This window comes from Trichosurus vulpecula, chromosome 1 (assembly GCF_011100635.1).
Source record: "Trichosurus vulpecula isolate mTriVul1 chromosome 1, mTriVul1.pri, whole genome shotgun sequence".
NCBI lineage: Eukaryota > Metazoa > Chordata > Mammalia > Diprotodontia > Phalangeridae > Trichosurus > Trichosurus vulpecula.
The window spans coordinates 442,052,964-442,079,296 of NC_050573.1; the positions used below are offsets into that span (position 1 = coordinate 442,052,964).

At 37.6% G+C, this 26,333-nt stretch overlaps 1 protein-coding gene across 1 annotated transcript in view; it reads left to right on the forward strand.

Annotated features, from left to right (window-relative positions):
- The window catches only part of ANKRD31 (ankyrin repeat domain 31), a 175,817-nt gene that overhangs the window by 71,966 nt on the left and 77,518 nt on the right, over positions 1-26,333 (forward strand). Inside the window, exons 13-16 of the mRNA XM_036747141.1 lie at positions 9,761-9,952; positions 11,218-11,360; positions 21,114-21,270; positions 25,272-25,387. Of these exons, the coding sequence (XP_036603036.1) occupies positions 9,761-9,952; positions 11,218-11,360; positions 21,114-21,270; positions 25,272-25,387 (608 nt within the window). The remainder of the gene's footprint in view (positions 1-9,760; positions 9,953-11,217; positions 11,361-21,113; positions 21,271-25,271; positions 25,388-26,333) is intronic.

The window sequence follows — 26,333 nt, forward strand, 5'->3', positions numbered from 1 at the left end:
CACCCAGTTTATTAGTATCTGAGGTCATATTTGAACTCAGGTCTTCCTGAATCCAGGTCCAGCTCTCTATTCATTGCAACACCCAGCCATGCTATGATAAAAATAGTACTGTAACAATAGTACTCTGACCAGTCATTGCCCTATAGACTACATAGGGTCTACAGAAGTGTACTGAATATGTCTTTATGAGTCAATTTGGCTTTTTTTTCAACAGTCTTAATGGTCAAGTAATACATAAATACTTTTAGTAGATGTGTGATCTCATTAGTATGGGTACTATCTCCGATGATACCTATTGTAGTATCTCAATGATGCCAATGCCTTCCTATCTGGTACCATTTTAGCCCATGTTTTTAGACTAGCCCAGGGCTAGGAAACCTGCAGCCTCAAGGTCACATGTGGCCTGCTAGGTCCTTGGATGCAGCCTTTTGACTGAGTCTAAGTTTTGCAGAACAAATCCTTTTATTAAGGGAATTTGTTCTGTGAAGTTTGGATTCAGTCTAAGGGCCACACTTGAGGACCTAGAGGGCCACATGTGGCTTTGAGGTCACAGGTTCCCCATCCCTGGACTAGACCTATGATTTTATTGATATAAGGAATCTCCAGTGAGGAAATTCATGCTACCAATGCAGATCAGCATCTCTTTTGCCATTTGTAGTCCTAGAGAATTACCTGGGGGTGCTGAGAGAGTCTGTGCTCTGGATCACACAGCCAGTATGTATCAAAGACCTTCCTCTTGCTGGGTCTTTTCTTTACTTATGTTACTTTCTTTCTCCAATAATATATGAACCAACTGTACTCAGATCTCACATTTAAAGTCTAAAGTCTACTTGGGTATCTGAGTGGGTATGATGGCCATATGTGACATTGTATTAGCAACCACACTGGCACACAGGGTGGGCTGCTAGCACAGGTTCTTGATCTGCTTTTCTAAAGGAAAGACAGCTTCAAAGGGGTTAGTAATTTTCCTTTAATTCAACAATGCAAAACAAGCAGAGAGACATAGAGAAATTAGCACAGAGACAGGGCTCCAACTGTCTTAGTAATCTTGCTACACACTTTGACATTTCCATGTGTCACCAGACTGGGGGAGTACCGACATGTGAGTAGCTGGAGGGGGCGCTCCTTAACAATGACTACCCAGAGTCCGGTTCAGGAAATAAAGGTCCTTCCCATGAACAAGCCCCTGAGGCAAAAGACCAATCTCTCAGAATATATACACTTTCTCAGAGCCAGAAGGCTTGAGAACCTATGTGTCTCAGCACCTGATTGGCTCAGTGCCATCAGGTTTGAAAGCCTACGTGACTCAGCACCTGATTGGCAAGGCAAAAATACCTGGAAAGAGGAGATTGTTATGGCCATGGATTCCGGAAAACTAAACTCCAAGAAATCCACTATGCTTATGCTTACAGACATTAAGGATACCAACAGTTAACTTTTGTCCGTACCACCTCTACCTCCTTTTCCACTACTCTAATTCTATCAATGAAGAAGTAAAAGAGGGTCATATATGGCTGAGGGCCATTTTGTACTTTTCTTGGTACCATGGATTAGCATGGCCAATGAATTCATCTCCTAGTGGCCAGCATCCTGGTGATGAGCCTTGTCATCCTTAGTTAGGGGGGTTCTCCAGTAGCAGGCACTATTTGTCTCTGGGACCACAGCCAAAGCTTTTCCATATCTCTGACTGATGACGACCTGTGGCCTCCTTGCTAAATCTATAAGTGACTCACTGGGGTCCTTTAACTATAGGACTCAACTCCAACATTCTGAAAATGGGAAATCACAAAACCTTCTAGAGCTTGTGCTCCATTGTCATCCCCTTCTCTATTTCTGGTTGCACTCCATGATGAAGTGTCAAAGTAAGATCTGTGATGGGGTTAATCATAATCATACCTTGTAGCTGTAGCCATTAAATAGTGACCTCTGCCAACAGCCACTGAAAATAATGTTTCATGATCCACTGATAGTTGCTATGAATAACGTAATACATTCTGTGTGGTATGTTATCAGTTGTATATAGATTACAAAAATTAAAGTTAGGCAGTTTGTTTTTCCCCTATCTTCCCTCTCACATACATTCAAATATTCTACATTTTAACATGTGTGAAAAAATATATGACAGAGATAAAAGGTTACAGGATCTTGGTGTCTCTGACCACACCCTTTCAAGCTGAGGGCAGAGTTCAGCCCGCTGCCTCTGCAGAGGAAACACTGCTAAAGTACTTGTACCAGGGAAGCTATGTCAAATCAAAACATCAAAACTCTCATTGGGACTCCACTGCCATTTTACATTGAAACTGAAAAGTTTACTATCTACCCACAGAAAGAGAACTGATGAACTTTGAATTAAAACTGAAGTATGATTTTCTCACTTTTAAATTTTTTTCTGATTTTTTTGCAATATAACTAGCATGGAAATGTTTTGCATGATTTCACATGTATAATTGATGTTATGTTGCTTGCTTTGTGGGCGAATGGGGGAGGGGTGGCAGGGAGGGAGAGAATTTAGAAATCAAATTTTTTTAAAGCATGTTAAAAATAAGTAATAATTTTTTATAAGGAGAAAGAAATTAGATAGCTCATGGTTTTGATTGGTGTAAAGAATAGACTATATAGCCCTGGACAAATTGTTTAACTTCTCTGGGCCTTAGTTTCCTCATTTGTAAAATGAATAGGTTGAACTAGGTTACTTTCTAAGGTCACTTCCATCTTGACATATTTCTATGATCCTCTTCAGAATGTAAGATTCATGGGGTTGTAGATTCCTCTAGCCTTTGAGCCATCTCAGAACCTACTTTGTGAACTCTTGGAAACTTCTTTCTTTTTTCTTTTAATAGCATTTTATTTTTTCCCAATTATATGTCAAGACAATTTGTAGCATTTGTTTTTACAAGAATTTGAATTCCAGATTTTTCTCCCTCTCTCTCTTCCCTCCCCTCTTCCTAAAATGGTAGGCAATTTGATATAATTTATGTATGTATAATTATCTGAAACATATTTCCGTATCAGTCACAGTTGTGAAAGAAGAAACAGATAAAAGGAAAAAGAACCACAAAAAATAAGTTTAAAAAGTATGCTTCAATCTGCACTCAGAGTTCATCAGTTCTTTATCTGGATGTGCATAGCATTTTCCATCCTAAGTCCTTTGTACTTGTCTTCAATCATTGTGTTGCTGAGAAGAGCTGAGTCATTCACAGTTGATCATCACACAATGTTGTTGATACTGCATATAGTGTTTTCCTGCTTCTGCTCATTTCACTTTGCATCAGTTCGTACAAGTCTTTCCAGGTTTTTCTGAAATGTGCCTTCTTGTCATTTCTTATAGCACAGTAGAATTCCATTACCCTCATATACCACAACTTGTTCAGCCATTTCCCAATTGATGGGCATTCCCTCAATTTCAAATTCTTTGCCACCACAAAAAGAGATGCTATAAATAATATTGTACATGTGGTTCCTTTCCCCTTTTTAAAGATCACTTTAAGATACAGACCCAGAAGTGGTATTGCTGGGTCAAAGGGTATGCACAGTTTGGTTGCCCTTTGGATATACATAGTTCCAAATTGCTCTCTAGAATGGTTGGATCAGTTTACTATTCCAATAACAATGCATTAGTGTCCCAGTTTTCTCACATCCTTTCCAACATTTATCATTTTCTGTTTTTGTCATATTAGTCCATCTAATCAGTGTGAGGCGGTACCTCAGAGTTGTTTTATTTTGCATTTCTCTAATCAAAAGTGATTTAGAGCACTTCTTCATATGCCTATAGATAGCTTTAATTTCTTTGTCTGAAAACTGCCTGTTCATATACTTTGACCATTTATCAATTGGGGAATAGCTTTTATTCTTATAAATTTGACTCAATTTTCTATATATTTGAGAAGTGAAGCCTTTATCAGAGAAACTTCCTGTAAAGATTGTTTCTCAGCTTTCTGATTTCCTTCTAATCTTGATTGCATTGGTTTTGTTTGTGTAAAAGCTTTGTAATTTAATACAATCAAAATTATCTATTTTATATTCCATAATGCTCTTTATCTCTTGTTTGGTCATGAATTCTTCTCTTCTCCATAGATCTGACAAGTAGACTATTCCTCGTTCTTCTAATTTGCTTATGGTGTCACCCTTTATGTCTAAATCATGTACCCATTTTAACCTTATCTTGGAACACGGTGTAAGATGTTGGTCTATACCTAGTTTGTGCCCTATTATTTCCTAGTTTTACCAGCAGTTTTTGTCCAATAGTGAGTTCTTATCCCAAAGGCTGGGGTCTTTGGATTTATCAAACACTAGGTTATTATGGTCATTTACTACTATGTCTTGTGTACCTAACCTATTCCATTGATCCACTATTCTATTTCTTAGCCAGTACCAGATAGTTTTGATGATTACTGCTTTATAATATGATTTAAGATCTGGTATTACTAGGTCACCTTCCTTTGTATTTTTTTCATTAATTCCTTGATATTCTTGACCTTTTGTACTTCCAGATGAATTTTGTTCTTATTTTTTCTAGCTCTATAAAATAAATTTTGGTAGTTTGATTGGTATGGTACTGAATAAGTAAGTTAGTTTAGGCAGAATTGTAATTTTTATTATATATTGGCTCAGCCTATCCACAAGCGATCAGAATTTTTCTGCTTGTTTAGATCTTGTTTTATTTGTTTGGAAAGTGTTTTATAATTGTGTTCATATAGTTCCTAGGATTGTCTTGGCAGATAGACTACCAAGTATTTTATATTGTTTGTGGTTATTTTCAATGAAATTTCTTTTTCTCTTTCTTGCTGCTGGGCTTTGTTGGACAGATAAAGAAATGCTGATGATTTATATGGGTTTGTCTTATATCCTGCGACTTTGCTGAAGTGTTAATTATTTCAAATAGTTTTTAGTTGATTCTCTAGGGTTCTCAAAGTATATCATCATATCGTCTACAAAAGAGTGATAGTTTTGTTTCCTCATTGCTTATTCAAATTCTTTAGGTTCTTATTCTTCTCTTACTGCTATAGCTAATACTTTAGCACAATATTGAATAATAGTGGTGATAATGGGCATCCTTGCTTCACCCCTGATCTTATTGGGAAGGCTTCTAGCTTGTCCCCATTACAGATATGCTTCCTGATGGTTTTGGATAGATATTGCTTATCATTTTAAGGAACACACCCTTTATTCCTATGTTTTCTAGTGTTTTTAATAGGAATGGGTGCTGTATTTTGTTGGGGTGCTATACCTGTTGGGGTAATCATATGATTTCTGTTGGTTTTGTTATTGATATGGTCAATGATATTTTTAGTTTTCCTAATATTGAACCAACCCTGCATTCCTGGTATAAATCCCACCTGGTCATAGTATATAATCCTTGTTATATATTGCAGTATTCACCTTGCTAGTATTTTGTTCAATTTTTTTACGTCTATATTCATTAGGAATAATGGACTATAATCTTCTTTCTCTGTTTTAGCTCTTCCTAGGGAATTTCTTTCCTGAAATTAATGAACTGGTAAACATTATGAAATCTCTGAGGTGGTGAACCTATAATTCTAAGTTCCCATTTTTAAAAAGTTTCCTTTGTACCTACCCTCATGGTTACAAAAGACCTATGACCTCTTTATAAAGTCTGTGAACCATTCCATTACAATCTTTAGGCAATGAGGTGCTCAGTAATGTCTTCATCCTTGACAATACTTTTGAAGCTATTTTCTATTCTCTTAAGTGTGTTTATGTAAGAAATTGTGGGACTCTCTCAGTCAGAGATCCCTCTGACCTGATCCTTAGATCATACTCCAAAAAGACCAGCCATTTGGGGTAGGAATAGTGGGAAGGAACAGTGTGTTTCCTTGTCTCTGCTATGTAATGCTCTGGGCCTGTCATCATCATCTCCCTCTGACTGAAACCTTAGACTACATCCCTGAATCTACCTTATTTTGCCAAGGTCCAAGCCTCTAAGTACTTCACTGCTATCTTCTTTCCACCCTCTCTTCCCCCCTCCTACTTTATAGTACTCTTTTTGTGTTGTTTTCCCCCATTAGAATGTCAGCTCCTTAAGGGCAGGCCCTTACCTCAGTTAAACTGAGACCTCTTAAAGACCTTAGGCCAAGGTCTCCCATTACATCCAGGGCCATCTCCAGTCATCCTGATCTATATTTTGCCACTGAACCCACATGGCTCTGGAGGAGAAAGTGAGGCTTGTGACTTTGCACAGCCCTTTCTCACTTAAATTCAATTTAGTTGCATGTCATGACATCACCTCCCTGATGTCATGGTCCTCTTCAAGAATGAAGGACAGACAGCAACAACAGTATAGGATAGGCCCTAGCACATGAGTGCTCAATAAATGGTGTGTCCATTCATCTCCACCTAGCTAACTAGCTATCCTGTTAGAGAGTTTCCTTTTGTTCTCCAATAAGCCTCCTTTATAGTTTTGGGGAAGTCTGAGGTGCATTGCTGAGTCTCTCCCCTCTATTAAGGGCTACGCATTTAAAATAAAGCTTTGCAAGTTCTTCAGATATGGTTTGGCTTGAGGCTACAGTGTCTGTGTCTCTAAGCCATGTAATATTCTGTACAAGTATAGCATCATTCAGGAGTTTAGCTGGTTTTAAAGTATTGCCATTACAAGTTAATCATCTGACTGTTTCTGAAGACTGTGAGGCCATATATGCAAATGATATTTTACTACAGGCAAAAAAAATCAGGAAAAATCAATTACAGTAAAGCCTCATTAATCTGAATTGCAAGGAATTGGGAAAAAGAAATTTCAGATGGTATATTTTATTTTTTATAAAAGAAAAATGGAGCATATAATAGTCTAGAGGATAGTAGTTCCTTTAAATTATACTAGAAATATGAGGTAGAAATTACCTGGTACTATACATAATAAGACTTTTAAATCTACTAAATTATAATGTGACTTTAGGAAAGCAAATTTTTTTAGAATTCTACTTTCAAAAAAAATTTGGTCCATTTTAGGTCTCACCACTATGGAATTATTGAGAACAGTGATGAATGTTGCAGTAGAATTTCAAGTGGTTTTTAGTCAGGAAGATCATGAATTAAGTTAATGGAAAGTAATATTCTGAGATGAGTATAGTGAAGTAGATAAAGCATTACTATTTTATCCCCAAAGTTAGAACTCAGAATAATTCATTTGTGTGTGCATTTGCATCAAACACCTTAGTGAGGTATCTGCTGCCATTGGGGATCAGCATGACATGATATGAAGAGCCCTGGACTCAGAGCAAAAGACCTAGGGTTATGTCCTGGCTTTATGATCTCCTTATCGAACAACACTATTAACAATAAGATCATGGATGAATCGCATAATCAGTCTGAGCCTTGTTTTTTCTCATCTATAAAATGGAATTAAGATAGATAGGTAGAAGAAGTAGAGTGGGGGATCAGTGGAATAGGTTAGGTACACAAGACACAGTAGTCAATGACTGTAGCAATCTACTCTTTGATAAACCCAAAGAGTCCAGCTTCTGGGTTAAGAATTCACTATTTCACAAAATCTGCTGAGAAAACTTGAAGATAGTATTGCAGAAACTGGGCATAGACCAATATCTTACACCATATACCAAAATGAAGTCAAAAATGGGTTCACAATTTAGATATAGAGGCTGATACTATAAGCAATTTGGGAGAGCAAAGAATAGTTTACCTGTCAGATTTATGGGAAAGGGAAGAATTCATGACCAAACGAGAGATAGATAATGTTACAAAATGCAAAATGGATAATTTTGATTATGTTAAATTGAAAAAGTTTTGTACAAACAAAGCCAATGCAACAAAGATTAGGAGGGAAGCAGAAAACTGGGAAAGAATTTTTACAATGAGTATCTCTGATAAAGGCCTCATCTCTAAAATATACAGAGAACTGAGTCAAATTTATAGGAATGCAAGTCATTCCCCAATTGAGAAATGGTCAAAGGATATGAACAGGCAGTTTTCAGAGGAAGAAATTAAAGATATCTATAGTCATATGAAAAAATGCTCTAAAATCACTATTGATTAGAGAAATGCAAATCAAAACAACTCTTAGGTACCACATCTCTCCTGTCAGATTGGCTAACATGACAAAACAGGAAAATGATAAATACTGAAGATGTGGCAAAATAGTAACACTGTTACATTGTTGGTAGAGTTATAAACTGATCTAGCCATTCTAGAGAGCAATTTGGAACTATGCCTAAAGGGCTATAAAAATGTGCATAGGGGCAGCTAGGTGGTGCAGTGAGTAGAGCATGGGCCCTGGAGTCAGGAGGACCTGAGTTCAAATTTGGCCTCAGACACTTGACACATTTACTAGCTGTGTGACCTTGGGCAAGTCACTTAACCCTAATTGCCCTGCCTTCCCCCCTCTAAAAAAAACAAAAAACAATGTGCATATCCTTTGACCCAGCAATACCATTTCTAGGTCTGTATCTCAAGGAGATCACACAAGTGGGAAAGAGACCTGTATGTACAAAAATATTTATAGCAGCTCTTTTTGTGGTGGCAAAGAATTGGAAATCAAGATGTCCATCAATTGGGAAATTGCCAAACAAGTTGTGGTATATGAATGTAATGGAATACTATTGTGCTATAAGAAATGAGGAGCAGACAGACTTCATTATAACCTGGAAAGACTCTCATGATCTGATGCGGAGTGAGGGGAGCAGAACCAGGAGAACATTATGCATGATTACAGACACACAGTATCTGTGATGTCTCATTTTGATAGACTTGGCTCTTCTCAGCAATACAAGTTTCAAAGATAACTCCAAAAGACTCATGACAGAAAATGCTATGCACATCCAGAGAAAGAATTATGGAGTCTGAATGCAGATTGAGGCAAACTATTTGCTCTTTTTTTTCCCTTCTTTTTTGGTTTTGTTTCTCCTCTCTCATGATTCATTCCATTGGTTATAATTCTTCTTTACAACTGGACTATTATGTAAATAAGTTCAATGTGAAGGTATATGTAGAACCTACATTGAATTACATGCTGTCTTGGCGGGGAGGGGGGAGGAGAAGGAGGGAGAGAAAATTTGGAACCCAGAAACTTGTGGAACTGAGTGTTGTAAACTAAACATAAAAAAGAAATTTATAATTAAAAAAATAAAAATAAAAAAAATTAAAAAAGAAAAAAGATAGGTAGATAGATGGATGGATAGGTGGATGGATAACACATTTATTAAGTACTTGCTGTGCTTCAGACACTGTACTAAGCCCTGGAATACAAATAAAAGTAAGATAGTCCCTATCCTTAAGGCGCTTACATTCTAACAGGGAAAGAAAAAGGGTGCCAGAAAGCAAGTTGGCATGATGAAGAAATATATAGTGGGCCCTGGCAAGATAAGGTGAAGACTTACCTATCAGAAGCAAGAAACCCATGGGTAGAGACCAAGTTTCCACTGAGGTGGAGATAGTCATAAAGAAGTATAATAATACTCATCCCTCTGAGAGGCAGTGTGGCATAATGGATAGAGAGCTGGTTTTTGATCCAGGAAGATCTGGGTATAAGTTCCACCACTGACATATACTGGCTCTAAGACCGAGGTTGTGTCACTGAACTTCTAAGTACTCTAGACAAAGACTACGAGTGGCAGACAAGGTGCTAGCCTGTTATTGGTATACAGAGTTTACTTATCTGGAAGTTCCCTATAATATCAGTGATATCACAGGTTCAGTCCCTATCCTTGCTCCTACCTACCTCACAGGATTCTTTATGTGGGTAGCACTTAGTACATATAAATGTGAATTGCTATTATTATTATATCCTTAGAACCTTCAACATTTGGCAAAGAGGATACCCAGGTCTTGCCTGACAAACCTAGTTGTGGAACAGTTACTAAAGTCCATAAGAGGAATGCCAAAGGCAAAAGTCATCTGCATTTGGCCGCCAAAAGAGGAGACTTGTTGCTGGTCAAAGCGCTAATAGAATCTGGAGCCCATCTAAACCAAAAGGATAATGCAGGTTTGCATTTTTCATCTTTCTAGTCTGCTTTATAATTTAAACCCCTTAAAATATGCATATATCATTTTAAATTTTGGCTTTTGTAAGCACAGACTTTGGACAATTAGTAATCTGTGCCCTGCCTTCAACCTGTGAGGCAGTGTTGGGGGGTGGTGGTGTTGGGGTAGGGATGAGATGGAATACAATGGTTAGGAGTGAAAGGCAGCTACCTGTGTTCTAGATCTTACCTGGGGATGAGAATATAGATCAGTTGGGGTGGGGTAGGAGGAGTGCAGGATGATCAGATCAGTGCTCCTAGGTAGAGGGACCACAGATCTGAGAGTTTGGTGGCACATAGCTTTAGCCCTTTATGTTGGCCTGATGGACCATCTCCACCCCTCCAGAAACTCACAGCTTCTTGCTAATCAGGAAGAAATATTCTCTCCCCACCTAAGTCAAGGCTCTTGTATACTCAGAATTCTTTCCTGTTTCCTTTGGCAGAGTGGAAAAAGCCCTACCTGGGATCCAGTCCTGCCTCTGCCTCACCAATCACTTTACCTCTTTGGGCATCCATTTTCTAGATTGTAAAATAAGGATGGCCTCTGAGGTCCTTTCTCACCTCAGGTTTGTGATCCTACGATCCTATGATCTCACAGCCTTATTTATACCTTCCCTGATAGCGTTCACTCCACTCTAGCATGCATGCATGCATTGTCCTCATTTTGGAATCATGGCTGGCTTGATGGGTTGATTAAAGTTCTTAATTCTTTCCAAGTTGTTTTTTCTTTACAATTTTGTTATTGTATAAATTGTTCTCCTTGTTCTACTCAAATCATTCTGCATTATCATCTATCATTCAAGACTTGTCAAGCTGTTTGAAACCATCCGTTTCTTCATTTCTTACACTGAAATAATATTCCACTACATTCATTTACTATGAATTGTTCAGCCATTCCACATTGATGGGCACATCCTCTTAGTTTCCAGTTCTCAGCTACAACAAACAAAATTGCTATAAGTATTTTTTATATGGATGGGTCTTTTCCCTGTTTCTTTGATGTCTTTGGCGTATAGGCCTGTTACTAGTGTTGGTGGAGATAACATACTTTGTTAAAGCAAACATCATCAGGCATTTTCATGCTTCACATATACAGAAAATTTCCAGACTCACTCCATTAATAAAAGAAGATTGTAACAAGAATATGATATGAGTGTGGGTTCTTAAGCAGTGATTCCTGCAGGGTGTATGATTTGATGCTAAAGCTTATTTCTTTTGGTTTTGTTAGGATGGACAGCACTTCATGAGGCAGCTAATAAAGGATTTAATGAAGTGATGGTGGAGTTATTGAAAGCTGGTGCTAATGTTAATAGTGAAAGCCTGGATGGGCTTTTGCCCATACATAGTGCTGTTTCAGGCAATCATTTAAAGGTACAGTGCACACCAAATTTGCATTTTTGTATTTTTTTTCCCTCTAGGAAAATGGGAGGGGGAATTGAAGTTATTTTTAACTGAGACCTAAAATGCATTTTTAAAATACTGAACATGGAAATCTACTTGAAATGATAAATGAATATTAGAATTTGTGTGAGGACTTAAACATCATTGCATCTTAATAAGAATGACTTTCCTATTTGCTCTTCACAGCACAAAGCACATTCTACGTCAGAGTAAGCCCAAGAAGCCCAAAGTACAACATAGACATTAAAATACAAGTTACAGATGGCTACATTTCTAATAAATTCCTAGTTTACTTCTTAAAAAGTATTATTTGTTATGAAGATAAAAATCAAATGAGTGAAATCATTGATGCTATTTATCAGAATTCCTTAGTGCGTTTTGGGTTTTGATGAAATGTAGACCAACAGGAGGACTATTTCTCTTGTTTTTGTTGTTGTTCTGGCTTTTTCTCCTTTGTTTTCATTCATCACAGCTGTGGTAACAATGCAGCAGGAGAAGAATTCCTGAAAGGATCCAAGATGTCTCAATGAAAACAGATTCCAAATATGGATTGTAGAAATCTGTTAACTAGAAATTAACATTTTCGTTTGGGAAACTGGGGTGGAGACTTATAGAAATAGATAATTCAAAAGTGTATAGAAAAAGAAATCTTGGCTTAATAAAGCTGGTTGCCTGACCAACTGCTAGGCAGGATGTAAACAGAAAGGAAATTATTTTGACTATTAACTGACAGTATCTTCAATTCTCATCTTAAAAAATGCCTAGGGACCTCTATTTAAAGTATCAGGGTGACATGAAGACCTTCACACCATTTTTAGACTATGTATAGTCAAAGCATTATAGTACAAGGAGCAAAGATGCAAAATTTGTAATTTGCAGAGTTATAAAGATAAGAGACCATCGTTGAAGATTAAGAATAATGCCAGGGGATGGCCTAATGTTTTACGCTGCTCCCTTTACCCATATAAAGTACTTTTTTCTTTGAGATATGTAAATTAAGAAAGCATTGGTGAAATCATAAGGTTATTTGGTCAAGAGAATTAGAGATGGCAAAGAAGGAAGAATCATTAAAGGTGATGAAATAATGGTAATTAAGAAAAGTATTATTGCTGTGAAAATGGCAACCAACATAAAAAGAAACTCATTATACTGATCCCTTTTGTCCCTTGCCCCCTAATGTATATGGAAGAAGCCAAGGGCTGAAAATTAACCTCAGCACATCATAGCAGGGCATGATTAATATAAAAAGGACTGAGTGGGAAGTTAAAAGATTCTAGAATGTTATTTAACTTCCTCTTTCTCACTTTCTTCACATTTAAAAAAAAGGGGGATTGTACCTGTCTTAGATGATCCTTGTGATTCCTTCTAGTTATAGAAGTCTATGCATTTGTGAAAATGGAATTGTGGGTATATTTTCTTTGGTTCTCCTCTCTGTCTTCTTACCCTACCTACAACATCATTCCTACTTCAAGAAAAAAAATCCTGTAGAAATGTTTTATGTTTGTGTAGTTACACATACATGTGGTACCTCACACCTCTCACAAAGGATGTGTGTACAAATATGCTTTGGGCTGGCTTCCTTACACCAGCCTACCCTCACTCTGGGAAGTCTAGGTTCCCAGAGAAGGGCTGTCATCTTAAGAATCTCACTTAAACTCTCTTAGGGTCCTAGACATAGTCCTCTTGTGAGGGAACATATATACCTTCTGCTCACCATCATAGCTCTCCAAACTCCCACAAGCACAGCCACTCACAGTTAGTTATGCTGTCATAGTTTTTTTTTCTGATTTTTTTTATTTAATATATTTAGTTTTCAGCATTGATTTTCACAAGAGTTTTCATTACAAATTTTCTCCCCATTTTTACCCTCCCCCCCACTCCAATATGGCGTATATTCTGGTTGTCCTGTTCCCCAGTCAGCCCTCCCTTCTGTCACCCCACTCCCCTCCCATCCCTTTTTCCCTTCCTTTCTTGTAGGGCAAGATAAATTTCTATGCCCCATTGCCTGTGTATCTTATTTTCTAGTTGCATGCAAAAACTTTTTTTTTGTTTTTGAACATCTGTTTTTAAAACTTTGGGTTCCAAATTCTCTCCCCTCTTCTCTTCCCACCCACCCTCCCTAAGAAGTCACATAATTCAACATAGGCCATGTGCGTATCATTATGTATAACCCTTCCACAATACTCATGTTGTGAAAGACTCACTATATTTTGCTCCTTCCTAACCTATACCCCTTTATTGAATATTCTCCCTTGGCCCCTGTCCCCTTTCAAAAGTGTTTTTGATTACCTCCACCCACATCTGCCCTCCCTTCTATCATCCCCCCCTTTTTTTAATCTTCTTCCTCCTTTTTTCCTGTGGGATAATATGCCCAATTGAGTATGTATGGTATTCCCTCCTCAGGTCAAATCTGATGAGAGCAAGATTCACTCATTCCCCCTCACCTGACTTCTCTTGCTACAGAACTGCTTTTTCTTGCCACTTTTATGCGAGATAATTTACCCCATTCTATCTCTCCCTATCTCCCTCTCTCAATATATTCCTCTCTAATCCCTTAATTTGATTTTATTTCTTTTGGATATCTTCCCTTCATCTTCAACTCACCCTGTGCCCGCTCTCTCTCTCTCTCTCTCTCTCTTTCTCTCTCTCTATGTGTGTATATATATATATATATACACACACACATACACATACATATATATATACATACACACTCACATATACATATATATACATAAACATATATATATATATGCATATTCCCTTCAGCTACCCTAATACTGAGGTCTCATGAATCATACACATCATCTTTCCATGTAAGAATGTAAACAAAACAGTTCAACTTTAGTAAGTCCCTTAAGATTTCTTTTTCTTGTTCTTTTTCTTGATTACCTTTTCATGCTTCTCTTGATTCTTGTGTTTGAAAGTCAAATTTTCTATTCAGCTCTGGTCTTTTCACTGAGAAAGCTTGAAAGTCCTCTATTTTATTGAAAGTCCATATTTTGCCTTGGAGCATGATACTCAGTTTTGCTGGGTAGGTGATTCTTGGTTTTAATCCTAGCTCCGTTGACCTCCGGAATATCGTATTCCAAGCCCTTCGATCTCTTAATGTAGAAGCTGCTAGATCTTGTGTTATTCTGATTGTGTTTCCACAATACTCAAATTGTTTCTTTCTGGCTGCTTGCAGTATTTTCTCCTTGATCTGGGAGCTCTGGAGTTTGGCGGCAATATTCCTAAGAGATTTCTTTTTGGGATCTATTTGAGGAGGTGATCGATGGATTCTTTCAATTTCTATTTTGCCCTGTGGCTCTAGAATATCAGGGCAGTTCTCCTTGATAATTTCTTGAAAGATGATATCTAGGCTCTTTTTTTGATCATGGCTTTCAGGTAGTCCAATAATTTTTAAATTATCTCTCCTGGATCTATTTTCCAGGTCAGTGGTTTTTCCAATGAGATATTTCACATTGTCTTCCATTTTTTCATTCCTTTGGTTCTGTTTTATAATATCTTGATTTCTCATAAAGTCACTAGCTTCCACTTGCTCCAATCTAATTTTTAAGGTAGTATTTTCTTCAGTGGTCTTTTGGACCTCCTTTTCCATTTGGCTAGTTCTGCCTTTCAAGGCATTCTTCTCCTCATTGGCTTTTTGGAGCTCTTTGGCCATTTGAGTTAGTCTATTTTTTAAGGTGTTGTTTTCTTCAGTGTATTTTTCAGCATTTTTTTGGGTCTCCTTTAGCAAGTCATTGACTTGTTTTTCATGGTTTTCTCACATCCTTCTCATTTCTCTTCCCAATTTTTCCTCTACTTCTCTAACTTGCTTTTCCAAATCCTTTTTGAGCTCTTCCATGGCCTGAGACCAGTTCATGTTTTTCTTGGAGGCTTTTGTTGTAGGCTCTTTGACTTTGTTGACTTCTATAGGCTGTATGTTTTGGTCTTCTTTGTCACCAAAGAAAGATTCCAGAGTCTGAGACTCAGTCTGGGTGCGTTTTCGCTGCCTGGCCATGTTCCCAGCCAACTGACTTGACCCTTGAGTTTTTCAGCGGGGTATGACTGCTTGTAGAATTAAGAGAACTATGTTCCAAACTTGGGGGGATGCACCAGCTCTGCCACACCAGCACTCCTCCTTCCCCAAGAACCCCCAACCCGGACTGGACTTAGATCTTCAGCAGGCTCTTCACTCCTGCTCTGATCTGCCACTTAATTTCTCCCACCAGGTGGGCCTGGGGCTGGAAGCAACTGCAGCTGTAGTTCTGTAGCTGCCCCACCTCCACTGCCCCCGGGGCGGTAGCCGAACTGAGAATTCCTTCCACTCCCACAGCTTTTCCCACTAACCTTCTCTGTTGTCTTTGGTGTTTGCGGGTTGAGAAGTCTGGTACCTGCTGCAGCTCAGTGATTCAAGGTGCTAGGGCATGCTCTGCCCGGCTCCTGGTCTGGTTGGTCCGCGCCCACGCTGGGCTCAGTGCAGGATAGACCTCACCCAGAGACCATCCAGGCTGTCCTGGGCTGGAGCCCCGCTTCCCTCTGCTATTTTGTGGGTTCTGCAGTTCTAGAATTGGTTCAGAGCCATTTTTATAGGTTTTTGGAGGGACTCAGTGGGGAGCTCACGCTAGTCCCTGCTTTCCAGCCGCCATCTTGGCTCTGCCCCCCCCCCCCCATAGTTTTGAAAGTTACCATTTACTAACAATAATTATTGTTGTTGTTGTTCAATCATTTTCAGTTGTGTCCAACTCTTTGTGACCCCATTTGTGGTTTTCTTGGCAAAGATACTGGAGTGGTTGGCCATTTTCTTCTCCAACTCATTTTACAGATGAGGAAACTGAGGCAAACAGGGTTAAGTGACTTGCTCAGGGTCACAGTGCTAGTAAGTGTCTGAGGCCAGATTTGAACTCAGGAAGATGAGTCTTCCTGACTCCAGACCCAGCACTCTGTGCACTGTGCCACCTAGCTGTCCCAACAATAAATATTTATATTATATAATGATAAAATTACCATTTTATACCATTATATATCAATAAAATTACCATTATATAACAAAATTTCCATTTGCTTAACAATGAAGTTAAAACAGTAACATCACAGGTACTTATATAAAGCATATACAGTGATAATATGTGCAGTCCTAGTCTACACGTAAAACTGTCACATGTTCCCTTCAATACACTCAATATCTCTGGGGAGAGTAGGCATATAATTAGAAAAATCTCTTAAGTATGCCCACAAGTGTGGAAAGTCCATGTGCTGGGAATAACTCATAACTCTGGAACTGTCAGTGTCCTTTTTCTGACTCAGGAATTGTCTAAAAAAAAGTTTTTGAACACAGCTTTTGTGTTATGATGTTTCCACAGCTAAGCTGAGTCTCCCATGCTATGCATACTTGGTTAACACCTCATTAAACACAATATCTAGCCCAACTAGTCAGTCTGTTAGGTAACTTCTTTGACTCTCTGCCTCCAAGCTCTTTCTCTGGTTAATTGGACTTACTTCCCAATAGCAACTTTACTTTTTATTATTTTCAGCTTTAAGCTTAGCTGATCCAGTTCTGAAATATGTCCTTTCACCTCTCTTATCTTTATGGGTTCAAACTCTGGGTCCTCTCTGCAAATGATCCCACCTTAGCTTGTGGTCAGTAATCAAACTCTCATCTCTCTATGATCAAGTAAATTACATTTGTCCCATATTGTAGAATAATTCTGGCATCCATTTTGCCCCAGTTAATAATTTTAAAAGTTCTTCAATTCTTTATATATATACACATCACTGAAGCATATTGCGTTCTCCATTTACTACAGTATTCAACAGCTTGTCTCATTCAAAATGAACAACTGCTATCTTAGAACTGAGTTAGATTGAACTTTAGTAACTGATTCTTTTAGAACTCTGAACATGTCCATATTCCAGATAAATAAACTGTTAGAAGTAGATGTGTTCTGGACTCTTGTACATAAGGTTTTCTTTTAAATATTTTCCTATACACTAGAGCAGCCTGCAGCCTTGAGGTCACATGTGGCCTTCTATGTCTTTGGGTATGGCCTTTTGATTGAATCCAAGTTTTACAGAACAAATCCTTTTATTAAGGGGATCTGTTCTGTGAAGTTTGGATTCAGTCAACGGGTTGCACTTGAGGACCTAGAGGGCCACATGTGGCCTTGAGTCCATACGCTCCCCACCCTTGCACTAGAGGCATCTTGAGAACCAGGATTTATAGGGCCAGCATTGGAGTCTGGGAGACCTAGGTTCAAGTCCAGCTTCGAATACATATTGGCTCTTTGAAAATGAACAAGGCATTTAACCCTCACATGACCCCAGTCAAATCTCTAAGACTGAAAATTATAGAGGAGTACTGATATGTGTAAGTATAGGATATTTCCATTCCAGATGTTCCCCAACAATAATGAACTCAGAGATGCAGCAAAAAAGGGGCATGTGATAGTATGAATGTCTGTACTCTTTTTTTTCTCCTCTCTTCACCTAGATTTTTTCACCCTTTCCCTTTTCTTTCCCCTTTTGCAAACCCTGCCTATTTTTCATCATTATTGACTTCTATTTCTGATCCACTCCCTCCCTCTTCTTTCTATTTTTCTTTCCTAAGATGGGGTGGGCAGCTAGGTAGTGCAGTGGATAGAGTACCTGGCCTGAAGTCAGGAAGACTCATCTTCATGAGTTCAAATCGGCCTCAGACACTTACTAGCTGTGTGACCTTGGGAAAGTCACTTAACCCTGTTTGCCTCAGTTTCCTCATCTGTAAAATGAGTTGGAGAAGAAAATGGCAAAGCACTCCAGGATCTTTGCCAAAAGACCCCAAATGGGGTTACAAAGAGTTAGACTTGACTGAAAAACAATTGAACAACAACAAAAAAAGATAAGGGCACTAAGAGAGAAGAAATGAAAAGGAATGAAATTAATGAATGAAAATAACGGAATAAAAGAAATGAAATGAAAATGGAATAAAAAAAGAGAATGATGAAGAGATATAGGTTGAAATGGCAAGGGCTGTCTTGATCCTGTGTGCATAGCAGGTATCTCGCTGGATTTCTTTGATTAAAAAAAAATTCATTCTTTGCATGGACTTCTTTAGAGTTCAGATGACTAGACAACTAGTTTTTGTGGTTATCTTTTTCTCTAAAATGCTATCACCTAGCCCTCCTTCATTTGCCGGACCACTGAAAGCTACCCCAAAGTTCAAACTTGCTTTGTGCAACTATTCCAACACAATGATTGTGATAATGTGTTAATGGAAGAGGGTCAGAAACAGGCCTTATTTTAATAAATAGGCAGAATTCATGATTGCCTACATGTCGTGATTTGAGGGATCCAGAAAGATTTTTACATCTAAAATATCTCTATCGCCAGTAGAGATTTAATCTGGATAATCATATTGGTTCCAAAAGTATTCTTTTAAAATTTTTATGTTTCTGAGAGATTGTGAAATGACTTTATATCTGTATAAGTTTTTGTTTAAATGTTGTCCAAGATGACTTGTTCTGGAAAAAAAAAGTTTGGTTATTTTGGAAAATGATTTGTTATAAGCTGAAATTTTTCTGACTCCAAGCTTTTTTTGTAATAGACAAGTTGCTGGTTGCTAAGAGGACCAGTATGTGTAAATTACTAGTAAACCTTATACCTAAAAGGTAGATTTGACTTTTTGTTAAAAATTTTTCAGTATAAACATCAATCAATATAATATTTGGAAAGATGATACACAAAACAGAATAAAAGAACAGACATCTAAGCACAAGATGATACCTTCTTACTTGTATTTATTCATAAGTCACTACTTAATATAATCACATTTTTGTACTTGAATGGAATGCTTCTTAGCCTGAATCTCTATACTTTGAATCAAAATCACTGTGGAAAATTTTCTGAGTGGTTTGGCATCAAAAGCCCTCACAGATGACTTTTCTTATCTGTTGACTTTACTAACTACATAGCAGTTTTAAACTGTCTTTTTCCCATTAGAAGCACATTAATCTAAATAAATAAATAATTTATAGTTCCTTCTGGCTTCTCTCTTCCTGACTTTCCCTATCTCTCCATTTATGGGCACAATTTTAAAGAGAAAGATAATATATACATATTATAGTTTCACATCTGTAGGATGGATCCCATGACTCTCCACAATCAAAAGAGTTTCTGTTTTGAAAAGTAAAGTTCCAGGCTAGCGCACAAAAGTTTAATTCATCCATAATATACCTGAAGAAAAAAAAAGGCCATTGTTTTAATTAAACAACCATCTATAGTAGTTTCTGTAAGGAAAGTATTTTCAGTTACAACTAGGGATTTTAAGAAACAGTTTCTTACTTAGTAGTCTTTGTTATTTTTATTTTTGCATGGTGGGGGTGAGGAATTGAAATAGGCACTCTCAGTCAGGAGTAACTTAACTTTCACATCTTCATAAGATGTGGAACTTCTCAAGATCATTTAATTCCCAGCTACCCTAGATTTGGAAATAAAGAGCAGTGGCCCCATGGGGGTTCTTAGACTCAAACTCTGACACTGTTTGTGCATTCAGATTATTTGTACATCAAGTGTTCATGAAGAACTACCTGATTAGTGCTCCTAATATTTAGCTGTTTTAAGAAAAAGTTCCATTTCAAGTTTTTTTTAAAGGGTAGCATATTTAGTAGACTATTCATTTAGCAGAGAAACACATTAATCTTTCTCTCAGCTAACAATGCCTACAGGAAATTGTGGTTTCACTGTTCAGACCACAGGACCATAAATAGGGTATCACTCAATGTGCTACTGGTAGAAATACACCCTAACTGCAGGCAAATGATAGGAGTGGAGATAATTGAGGACCAAACTTAGAAATGTAAACCTATCAAATGATGACAGTAAATATTACAGAGAGGTGCATTCCTCCCTTATTAGCCATTAGTACTTTATTAATTATTAATACATCAGATTGGTTTCCAGTATGTTAGCTAGTTGACAGCTAGCTAGAGCCTATAGGATAGATACCCTTCGATAAGAAAGAAAGAAGAGGAATAAATTGTTTGCATGGAGTGCTACCCAGTGAGGTTAGAAACAAAAGTAACACTAATATGGAATAATTTGGGTAACCAGGAATTTGTAGATGTGTAGAAAGCCTGAAGGAGAGGGTGCTAGAAAGGAAAGGAGGAAGATGCTAAAGGCAGTTTTTACCTGCTTGACCATTTCTGCCTAAGGTTTCAATGGACCTTCTAGATATTATTTGTTGTTGCTTGGGGACAGCCTTTGTTGTCAAACCCACACATCTTTGCTGTCTGTCCCAGAGTAACTAATGTTAGAAATTTCAGGATGAGGGGGAAGGGAGAATATAGGTGACGGGAGAGATCTTTGGGGACATAGGCTGCACAGCTGTGGCAGTTCTGTAGGTAGCTGCTTTGGGCCAGTGTTGAACTGCAGTGTTTACTCTTAAGAACTGATCATTGTATAACTTTTCAAACTTCCCAAGTTACCAAATATGCAAGTCTATGCAATATAACCCTTGTTATTTGCCACAGGTCATTTTAATGCTTTTAGAGAAACAACTGCAATGCTTTCAAATGCTTTCTGTTTAGTTGTTTTACAGAAACAAACCATGTTAAAGAAATGGTTCTGTTTGGAGTTATCATTCTAGGCATCAAAAAGCAGGCAGATCTTTTACTGACCAGAGTTCCAAAACCTAGTTTTGGATGTGATGATAGCAGTTATTACTAACGTATGTATGAAGATGACAACCTTAAGAACTCTTTCTAGGCTGCTGAGATCCTGCTGCAACATGGTGCAAACCCTAATCAAAAGGATGGGGATCATAAGAGTGCCCTGGATAGAGCAGAGGATGAAAAGATGAAGAAGCTGCTGAAGTCTTGTGATATAAATGAAACTAGAGAGATTTGTCACAATAAAGTCACTGGTATGTTGTTTTTTTTCTTACAGAACTTTATATATAGTATATATAAATAGATAGGCATCATATAGACACACATATATATAAAGAAGTATGTATATATTATGTATGTGTGCACACATGGGTATGCATTATACACATATAACCATATACATGTATATGTGTTGATGTGGATACGTGTATACACCTATGTGTAGCATACACATATATACACATGTATGTGTATATACAAACACATGTATGTATTTCTGTGTATCTTTGTTCAGGGCAGGGGTCTTAACTTTTTTGTGTGTGTCATGGATCCATTTGCCAGTCTGGTGAAACCTAAGAACCCTGTCTCAGAATAACGATTTCCTGCCTACATTCATAATTGAAGAAAATGTAAATTTCAATTAGAGATTAGTGAAAATAATTTTTCTCATGCAAGTTCACAGACTTCATGAAATTTTTTTATGGCTCTCTTGAGGATCTGTAAAGCCCAGGTTAAGAACCCCCAGCTTAAGGAAGCAAAGCTTACACTCTTTAAAATGTTAATATTGTTTGTTTCCTATCAGGGGCAGGCATTTTTTATATTGAGTTGTGGAAAAGCTCTTTCTTATTTTTTGAAATGAGCATTTCCACATCTGGTTGAACTTCCAACTCATTAGTTCATACTGGATTAATGTTATATTTTAAAATGAAATCCTAATAATTGTATCTTGATTCCTGAAATATTTCACACACAAAAAAACAACTGGAATATGTTACCTCCTGGGGTTAGCATGTAAGCTCCTTGAGTACTGTTCCTTCCATTGTATGCCCCACTACTTAGCACAGAGTAAGTGCTGGTAGTAAATGTTTAATAAATACTTGTTGGTTGGTTGAAGATTTGTTTGAGGATGCTTCCCAGATGAATGTGGTTACTACTAATAGCTAGAATTTTTTTAAAAGTCATAATAGATAAAAATTACAAAGCTTTGTAATTTATTTTCTTCTTAAAGTAAGGAAACAACTTTAATTTTGGATGTATATGTGTGAGTTTTAAGTATAGATGTTTTGTGATGTATTTTTTTTCTTAAAACTTGTGGGTTACCTAGATCAGAACATCTGTCATTTTAAGCCTTTATGTATATGTCTGTATATATGTATATATAGATATAAGGTGTATGTATATGTGTGTGTATATATGTATATATATGTGTGTGTGTGTGTGTGTGTGTGTATGTAATATAAATAGTTGGTTGGTTGTTGTCCTTTGTTCTTGAAGAGGACCAAAATGATATCACTATGCTTGAATCAAGATTCAATGTGTCCGACTGTGGCTGATGAGGCCAATATAAACTCGGAATGCTCTCCCACAGGTCAGGCACAAAAAGTCTGTGTGAACATTTGGGGTAGATTCTCTAAATTTGCACATCCTGCATTTTCTTTGAGCTGTTTCAATTCTGCTTTGCTCATAGAGCACAGCAACTTCTCTGATGTGGGCACACCATGCTGAGCAGTCCTGTGCCAAAGTCGCCCATGTTACACAATCAATTCCAAAGTTCTTGAGAGAGACCTTGAGTGTCCTTGTATTGCTTCTTCTGACCATCATGTGAATACTTGCCCTGTGTATGTTCAGGGAGGACTGGTATCTCTGGTGTGATGTATATACATATGTATATGTGTGTGTATGTGTGTGTATATATATATATATATGTATGTATGTATGTATATATGTGTGTATATGTGTGTATATATGTGTGTACATATACATGTACATGTATATGTGTGTGTATATATATATCCCCTCCAAATATCATCTTTCCATGTAGGAATATAAACAGTTCAACTTTAATAAGTCCCTTAGGATTTCACCTTTTGAGATTTAAAAAAAAATTACTTAATCTTTTGGGGCCTCAGTTTCCTCATCTATAAAAAGAGAAGATTGAATGAGATAATCTCCAAGGTTCTTCCCAGCTTTGAATCCCTGCAAGTGCACAGACATTTGAGAATAATCTAATTTTTCATTTTGTGTATAAAATATCACAGATTATGCCACACTCACCACTTTGGGCCACCTCTTCCCTTGCCTTGCTACTGTAGCTACTTCAGTATGGGCTGATTTGGTCTTAGAGGAAGAGAGAAAACATGTGATGTTGCTCATTATCTTTCTATACAGAAGCATAGTCTGGGCTTTGCACTTGACTAGTTCACCAATTAGCATTCCTAAGAGAGAGTGAGTTAGAGAAGAAAGGGGGAGTTTACTTTTGAGCTTTACATTCAAATAAGCTCCTGGTGAGTACATTTGAAAAGTTGAGTGAGGAAAATATGTTTAACTCTACAGGAAAAAAAAAAGGATTCAGATGACATTATTTTAGACTTGCTGGCTGAGGGAAGGAAGGAGAGAGAGAAGGAAGGAAAGACAGAAGGAAGAAAGGAATGAAACAGTTATTTATGTGCTAGTGTAAGTATCTGAGGTTAAATTTGGACTCAGTTCTTCCTGACTCCAGGGTCAGCAGTCTTCCATTGTGCCAACTAGGTGCCCTCAGGAGCATAATAATGAAATCCTAAATAAGGAGTGTGTCAAAGTACAAATCATAAAAACAATAATTATGTGAAAGAAAATAATAATTGTGATACAGCATACCAAAATTTAGTAGAATCGTAAATTTAGAGGTATATGTATAGGGACTTTATAGGTTATAAATTTCAATACTGTGCCCCTCCCACACTTTTACCAATGAGGAAACTGAGGTTGAGAGAGGTTAAGTGGATGCAGCTAAATCAGAAATAAGACAAATATAAATCCATATCTATATATAATTGAACAAACTTTATGAATTTAGTGACAAAAGATTTGTGGCATATATATTTATGGTATACACACACACACATATTACAGATGTGTGTCTTTATTGTATATGTGTATGGGGTGTTCAAGGAGGACTGGCACTTTTTGTGTGAGGGCTTGCCAAGCCCTTTCCAAGGTTGCTCATTTGCCTTTCGTGTCCCCCTTCACTCAACTCTCACCTGTGGCTCCAAGAAACTAGAGCATGTGGTTCAGCAGCCATACCTTGGTAACCTCTCAACAGACCAGCTATACCAGGTTGGGGTTAACTGATAGGCTACAAACCTGTCAGTAAGTTAGGGGGAGGTCTACCCCAAGCATGTGAAGACTTCCCTCCGGAGGAATGGGCTGATGAGAACAGTTTGTTCCAACGGCCATGAAGGTCACTATGCTACAGAGCACTTAGAGCTTGGTCAGACATCAAAGATGCCAATGTCATCCACTGCATCCTGGGCCATCATCAGTCATCCTGACTTTTGTCTCACCACTGGACTTTGATGACCCTAGAAAAGAGAATGAGGCTGAGGACTTTGTGCGACTCAGCCAATTCATGGGCAAGTCAAGACATCACTGGTGATGATGTTGGTCTTTGAAAACGAAGGATGAACAACAACAGTGCATAACTATGTAGGACTGAGAGGATCTGACTACATGTTGTTAGCTATTACTTTCTATGTGTACTTGAAAGTAATTCTCCTGCATTTCTTTACATGCATTCCATAATATAGATTGACCACTGATTTAGAATAGACTTTATCTAATTAATCTGAATTGATATCAGTCAGTTAGTCAATAATCAAGCATTAAGTGCCTGCTAGGTACTAGGAATTGCACTATGAGACCAAAGGGAACAACTGTCACTGGGACACAAAGACAAAAATGAAACAGTCTGTTCCCTCAAGGAGCTTACATTCTATTAAGGGAGAAGCATATGTGAGTGTACATAAAATATAAACAAAATAAACATAAGGTAATTTGGTAGGGGCCAGGGCAGGGAAGCCCTAGTATCTGCGGGAATCAGGAAAGGCCTCATGTAGATCAGCTTGAGATGAGCTTTGAAGGAAACGGGCCTAAAATCAAAATTTTATGATTAGTTACAAACTTTGTTCAATGGTGTTAGTCCTATTTCCATTATGGAAGGTAAAGAAGAATTGAGTTCTTATATCTATGTACTATATTTTCTTCTTTTTCATAAAAGCAGAAAAACTTTCTTCAAGGTTAAAAAGACAAAAACAGGAGTCTTGCTGCAAATCTAAACGTGCTGGTCCACTTTCATTTTCACACCAAGACTCGACTAGAGAAAGAGCTCCCATGGTGAGTGAGATTTATATCTTTCATATTCCTCAAGACAGAAAATGCCAGTCCTGTTGTGCCAGCCACAATTACTTTTGGATAGCATTTGCTGAGTCATAAGAAAAAGCTGAAGACATTGTTCCATTTTGTTTAAAGCATGCAACAACAGAATGCCAAGAAGAAATTGTATGATTAACTCTAAATTGTGCATACTATTTACTGGAAGGGATCATTAGTATACGTAATACAAAATAGTAGTTAATATGCTGTTGTCCCTGTCACTCACCTTGGCTTCTCTGTCCCCCCTCCACCACTGTCCTCATTCCTTTCTCCCCCAAATGACTGATGAGTTCTTACAATACTTCTGGCTGCTATACCACCACTGCATAGGTGCACCTTCACTAATCCACCAGTCAGTTAACATGTATTTATCAAGTGCTTACTATATTATATTATATATTATATATATATATATTATAATAACAATAATAATGATGATAATAATAAGCATTGACATAGTGTTTCAAGGTTTGCAAAGTACCTTACGAATCTCTTCTCATTTTATCCTCACAACAACCCTAAAGTGCTATCATTACCTCCCCACCCCATCCCCTTCTAGATAAGGAAGGGGAGACAGATAGAGGTTGAATTACTTAACCACCACACAGCTATTAAGTGTCTGAGGCTAGATTTGAACTCAGGTCATCCTGACTCCAGGTCCAGCACTCTATCTATTGCACCACCTAGCAGCTAAGCAATTAGGAATATAAAGAAGGACAAATGCATGGTCTAGGCCTAAGCTTAACATGACTGTTAGCTAAGATCAGAATTTTCTGATTAGTCATAGAATTTGTTCAACCCTTAAGAAGCTCCCATTCTATTGGGGAAGATAAGATGCAAACAACTAAATACATACAAGATGTAGACAAAGTCGATGGAAAGTAATCTCAGAGGGCAGGCAGTAGGT